This window comes from Acanthaster planci, linkage group LG15 (assembly GCF_054643075.1).
Source record: "Acanthaster planci isolate LZ-2023a linkage group LG15, COTS_SCS, whole genome shotgun sequence".
Taxonomy (NCBI): domain Eukaryota; kingdom Metazoa; phylum Echinodermata; class Asteroidea; order Valvatida; family Acanthasteridae; genus Acanthaster; species Acanthaster planci.
In genome coordinates this window covers 8788125-8793337 of record NC_141791.1, presented here as the reverse complement: position 1 = coordinate 8793337, position 5213 = coordinate 8788125, and the positions used below count along the sequence as shown (strand labels likewise).

General features: G+C 49.7%; 1 protein-coding gene across 1 annotated transcript; it reads right to left on the bottom strand.

Annotated features, from left to right (window-relative positions):
* Nucleotides 1–250: 250 nt before the first annotated feature.
* LOC110977169 (uncharacterized) lies at nt 251–4553 on the bottom strand. Its single transcript, XM_087146873.1, has 3 exons — nt 4199–4553; nt 1458–1538; nt 251–492 (listed from the first exon to the last, which is right to left on the bottom strand). Exons 1-3 carry the CDS (start codon nt 4509–4511, stop codon nt 251–253), a joined length of 636 nt encoding a protein of 211 aa, XP_087002999.1. The 5' UTR covers nt 4512–4553.
* Between the last annotated feature and the right edge of the window lie 660 nt (nt 4554–5213).

The window sequence follows — 5213 nt, the reverse complement described above, 5'->3', positions numbered from 1 at the left end:
GATTCGACCGAAAGTGCATGTTACCCGTATGGGACAGGTGAACCCCATCATATCTGTACAATGAGAATTCGGACCATTTAAACTGCGGATGATGTAGCACTGACACGCCCTTGCGACGGCTGAGGGAGCGCGCCCATCTATTCACGGCCCGCCGTTTCATCTCCATTTTTGCTGGATTAATGGTCCCCCAAAGTAACAAGCTCACGGTAGTATATCAGACCACACTAATTTAGCCTGGGGATACTTAGCACTACATTCTTTCATGAACTGCATGCTGCCGCATGCTGAAAAAATCAGTATCACCCAAATCATTAGTGCCAATGTGAACGATCGGCATGGCCGGTCGAGGGCACTTAGCTTCCAGGTCAGATAACAATTGATTTATATCACTGTATCGGGCTCCGCCCAGACCGTTCCAGCGTACTGGTGGACTGCATTCCAGCCTGGCTGCCGCTCTGCGGACGATGGAATCCCCAATGATCCACACATCCCCTGTAAACAAGGGGTGGGAACAAGTGAGACAACATGGTGGACAAAACGCGGAATTAAACAGCTGAAATTAAACGCCAGGCAGCTAGCAAAGTACAATTGGACGGATGTAAAGTTGAGCGGCATTTGAACGCCAACGGCCCATTGCCTTAACTTCATCCAACGAAAAACCCAAGGACGCTGTAGTAGACGCCGCCCCAATGCGGAAGGAGTGTGCACTAAATGATGAGCCTCCAAGGCCCAAGAAAATCAGAACCCGTTTCAATGTGGCGTTAAACTGCTACTGGGTAAGGGGATCGCCCCCAAAATGACAGAAAAACTACCCTCCTGCGTCGGACGCATCTGGGCGTAGACTGTGAGGGCTCGCACTGGACAGATGGTTTCGTCCCCTGAGCGAACTAATTTCACAATCTGAGGATTACCCATTTGGTTATTCTTTGTGTACCTGAAGGTGACTAAAACGGAAGCACTGTCCTGCCCCACATTTATAAATTCGACGTCCGAAGCCAAAATAAGTGAGTGTTTGCACGTTTGTTTTTGAAATGGCGGCAAACTCGCTTATACGCATGAAACAAAAGAATGCACATAACATGACCGCGTGGAAAAGTGCGACTTCGTAATGATCTTTGCACACGTGTGGGAGTGCTTGAATGGCCATCGTTCGTCAATAACGGAATTATCCCTACGGCAACCCGACAATAATTTCGTCACCAAGAAATCTTTCGTTGGGTCCGGCCAACCGGAAATTTTGTGATAATAACCCACCCCGGAAACGTAAGTTGCGATAGTTGATGGTGCAAGACGCTGCAGTGACAGCCATGCAATAAATCGCAGAACATCAGCAGGCGAGGACGGAGAACAGGCATCAATTTGTTGGCATCGAAATGAACAAAACGCCCGCCAGCCAGTCTGATATGTCTTATGAGTATTTGATGCCGATGCAGCTAGTAATAGGCGGTTGATCTCACCTTGTATTACACTTGGAGAAGATTGGCGATCGGCGTCATTGTTATGTCCGCCTTCGGTGCTAGTGCACGGAAACGGTTCACCTGAAAACGTGAGAGGGAGTCCGCAATTTCATTATGCACGCCGGGTATATGATAGGCTTTAAATGTGATGTTGTACCGCAAGCACTGGCATACGAAAAGACGCACAAGATGCATGATCTTATCGCAATGTGACGATTGCTTGTTAATGATATTTACCACGGCTTCGTTATCAGAACGGAAACGCACCTTTCGATTGGCCAACTGCGGGGCCCAACAATTCACTGCGACAACCACAGGGTAAAATTCACAATATGCTATTGATGGCGACAGGGCTAGCAACTCACAAGGCCATCGCCCTTGAAACCAATGGCCGCCAAAGAACCCGCCAAAGCCAATGCTGGCTGCGGCATCAGTGAACAACTCTAATGTATCATTATCCTGCCAGTCCTGGTCGCGAAACGCAGATACCCCATTAAAGTGATCTAGGAACTCTAACCACATGAGCAGGTCAAGTTTCGCACCCGGCGTTATTCGCACTTTGTGATATGGTTTCCTTAGTCCACGAGTTAAGCCAATCAAACGCCTGATAAACGCCCTACCTGGAGCTATAGCACGACAGACGAAGTTTAGTGAACCCACCAAGGACTGAATTTCCCTCGAAGACAACTTGTTCCGCCCCAAAACCGACTGGATTCGTGATCGAAGGGTGTTAATCTTATTACCGGGCACGCAGACTTTGCGCTTTACTGCATCGATCTCTAAACCGAGGTAGGTTATTTTTTGACAAGGGCCCTCTGTTTTCTCTTCCGCAAGTGGCACACCTAGTTGCGCGCAAACTTCCTTAAAAGTACTAATAAGTACTTCACAGTGTGACATGGATCCACCAATGAAAAGAAAATCATCTAAGTAATGTGTGATAGAGGTTGTTTCCAAAACCCGCTCAATGTGGAATTCTAAAAAAGTGCTGAATTGTTTCAAACAACGCACATGAGATAGAACAGCCCATGGGTAAACACTTATCGTAATAAAACATGTTCTGAAATTGAAAACCCAGCAGCTCATAGTCGGAAGGGGCAACGGGAAGCAGCCGAAAAGCCGATTTTATGTCCGTTTTTGCCAACCAAGCGTTGGGACCCACAGACATAACTAAATCAACAGCTACATTGAACGGCGTGTAATGGACTCGTCTTTATTTATAAAGTCATTAACAGAGCCACCTGAAGGGAATGACAAGTGCTGGATAAGACGAAAAGCGCCAGGTTGTTGCTTAGGGACCAGCCCGATGGGCGAACACTGAAGATTTGGAAAGGGCCGATGACTAAATGGTCCTGCCACCCTGCCTAACGCGATTTCGCTCTGCAGCTTTTTATGAACCACCTCAGGCCTATCTGCTGCCGACTTAAGGCAATTGGAATCTTTTTTCTCCCTAGGACCTTGAAAACAAAGTGAAAACCCATGTGAAAAACCATGACTAAGCGTTTCAGCTGCCGACTTGTCAGGATAATGTGTTAACCACTGCTTTAACACGTCTAATTTAATGGGCGTTGGGAGCCCGGAATGGGTTTGCTTATCCCCTCGTTGACCAACTGACTGTTGAGTAACGTTTGCACTCGAACTGGCCGCTGAACCACTGGTAGTCGGCCGCGGTGTCTGTTGCATGTTCGGCGCGGCAGACGGATACTTCGTGTAGCGCGTGTACGTTGCACCGGCAGGGACGGAGGATTGCCGTGCCGTGTTACCGCGAGGCGTGGGCCCGAGTCCCACGCTCACCGAACACGAAGACGCGCTGTGCCCTAGCTTACCACAGCGACTGCAACTGTGCGCGTAACGGCAGGAGTTCCACCGACAGCCGTGGGGGAATTGGACGCAGAGCAGACGGGTTTTTGCGCCGCTTGGTTTCGAGCTACCGTTGCGGGGGAATTTGCCACGGGCAGGAAACTTCCTGCCGCCGCAACTGTCACCCAAAGCTCCATATCCATTGTTGCCCACGAGCACGATGGATTTTTTTCCATGCGTAATCTGAATTGCTCATCGTAATTACGCCAACCAAGCCCTGGAAATTGCACAGCTGCTGTCCGAACAACTTCAGCATATTTCAGCAACTCAAGGAAACGGGCAGGATGGCGCGTTGCGTAAATTGCCATGAACACATGAAATGCGCTTGTCCACTTATCAAACGAGTCAAGTTTGCGTGGGGTAGGCGTCACCGGCCGGAACACCACTTTGCTTCGCTCCACCGCAACGGTCAATTCGGAACCGGTGTCTGAAGCGGCCAGAACCCTGGTGGCATTATCGCGATACAACGATGCCAATTCTACATATTGCCCGTTCCAAATTTTTTCTTTTATGGCTGGAGGAACATGGACATCAATGGCAGAATCATTCCCGAGGGAGTGTAGGGGTGCAGGCCTACCCATGCCGGAATAAGCCGAAAGTGGGAAAGGTTCCCCCACTTGAGCGATCTGATTGAAGCCCTAGGGCCATGTCATTAGTTTCATTTGGGAGGATGGTTTGAATTGCCGGTGTAACTGTGTTAGCGAGCATTACATCCCTACCGGCCGAGTCGGTAATGCCCGGCCTACTGACAACATTACTGACCCCGTTGCAAACAGCCGAATTCAGACCTAGGCCTACGCCTATGCTAGGATTAGCTATATTGTTAACTACAGACTCCTGCTGCTGAGGCTGCAGACCACGAGCAACTCCTTGGATGGACTCACCACTTGACGGGCCTCCGCCGGGCGCAGCTGGATCCCCGCTGAAACTGCCCGCCGGGACATCCACCGCTTGGGCGGGCGCTGGCTGTGCTATGGCCGGAGTGTGTCGCTCCCCGGCAGGCCAACTGCATGCAGTGATGAGTGGTGCGATGTTGACCGGACCGGCTGCGCTGTCCCCCGCGGTGCTCTCCGTAGCAGCCCCGGTGACCGTCGAAACTGAGGCCTGTGCACCTTGAGGTCCCCGGCGACGTCCTCGGGCATACGGTGGAGGTGACTGGCGGGCCTGCCTCTTCTGCTGCCGTTTCAGGCGCGGCATCCTTAATTGCCTGAGCGATGCTGGCTTGAAATTCCCGTGACCGGCAACCCGCTTTCGTTCACAGCCGTTGTTTGATGGACCAAAGAAAATTCCAACTTAAACTGCACAAAACAGTCGATGGATCCTGAAGTGTCCAGGAGTTGCTCCCAATGGATATTTCCCAAAACGGTGAAACGTCGGCAAAAACTACGGGAATAAACGAGTTTTTCGTTTTACAAGATTTATTTTTGACGCAGCAGCTTCAGAAGTCAGTGCCCAAGTAGCCTGTGCGCGCAAACCGTTTTGGCGCGGTCCCTTAATTGGGACAATTGTATAACAATTTCCGCCTGTGCAAAATGAAGTTACATATCGCTATGATTATGAATCACCCTGGCCTCCTGCCAGCAAGGAGTGCCGGTTACCAGGTGTCTTTACTTCAGCCCTAATGTTTACTTCACCATGGCAACAAACAGCTGATCGAGCGAGAGATTGACAACAAACGTTTGCCTGCCCAGAATAATGCTTTGATAAAATAGATTATTTTCGTAAATCTGAGTGTCTTTCCACTACAAGGGTTCTCTGCTCACGCAAAGAAGGCTCCATATATCCGATGTTTAAGAATCTAAAAATTGTCCAAATCTGACTATCGATGTGTCATCTTAAAGGGCATGTTCTTTTTAATCGATTCATGCAGGTTTGATATGCATATTTGCTCTAGTTTGG

Bases quoted from the DNA above. Each gene is read 5' to 3' on its own strand.
- LOC110977169 (XM_087146873.1), bottom strand. From the start codon at position 4,511: ATGCCGCGCCTGAAACGGCAGCAGAAGAGGCAGGCCCGCCAGTCACCT. The intron at 1,539-4,198 runs GTGAGTCCATCC...TCACGTTTTCAG, and splicing joins CGGCGGAGGCCCGTCAAGTG to GTGAACCGTTTCCGTGCACT. The intron at 493-1,457 runs GTGAGATCAACC...CCTTGTTTACAG, and splicing joins TTCTCCAAGTGTAATACAAG to GGGATGTGTGGATCATTGGG.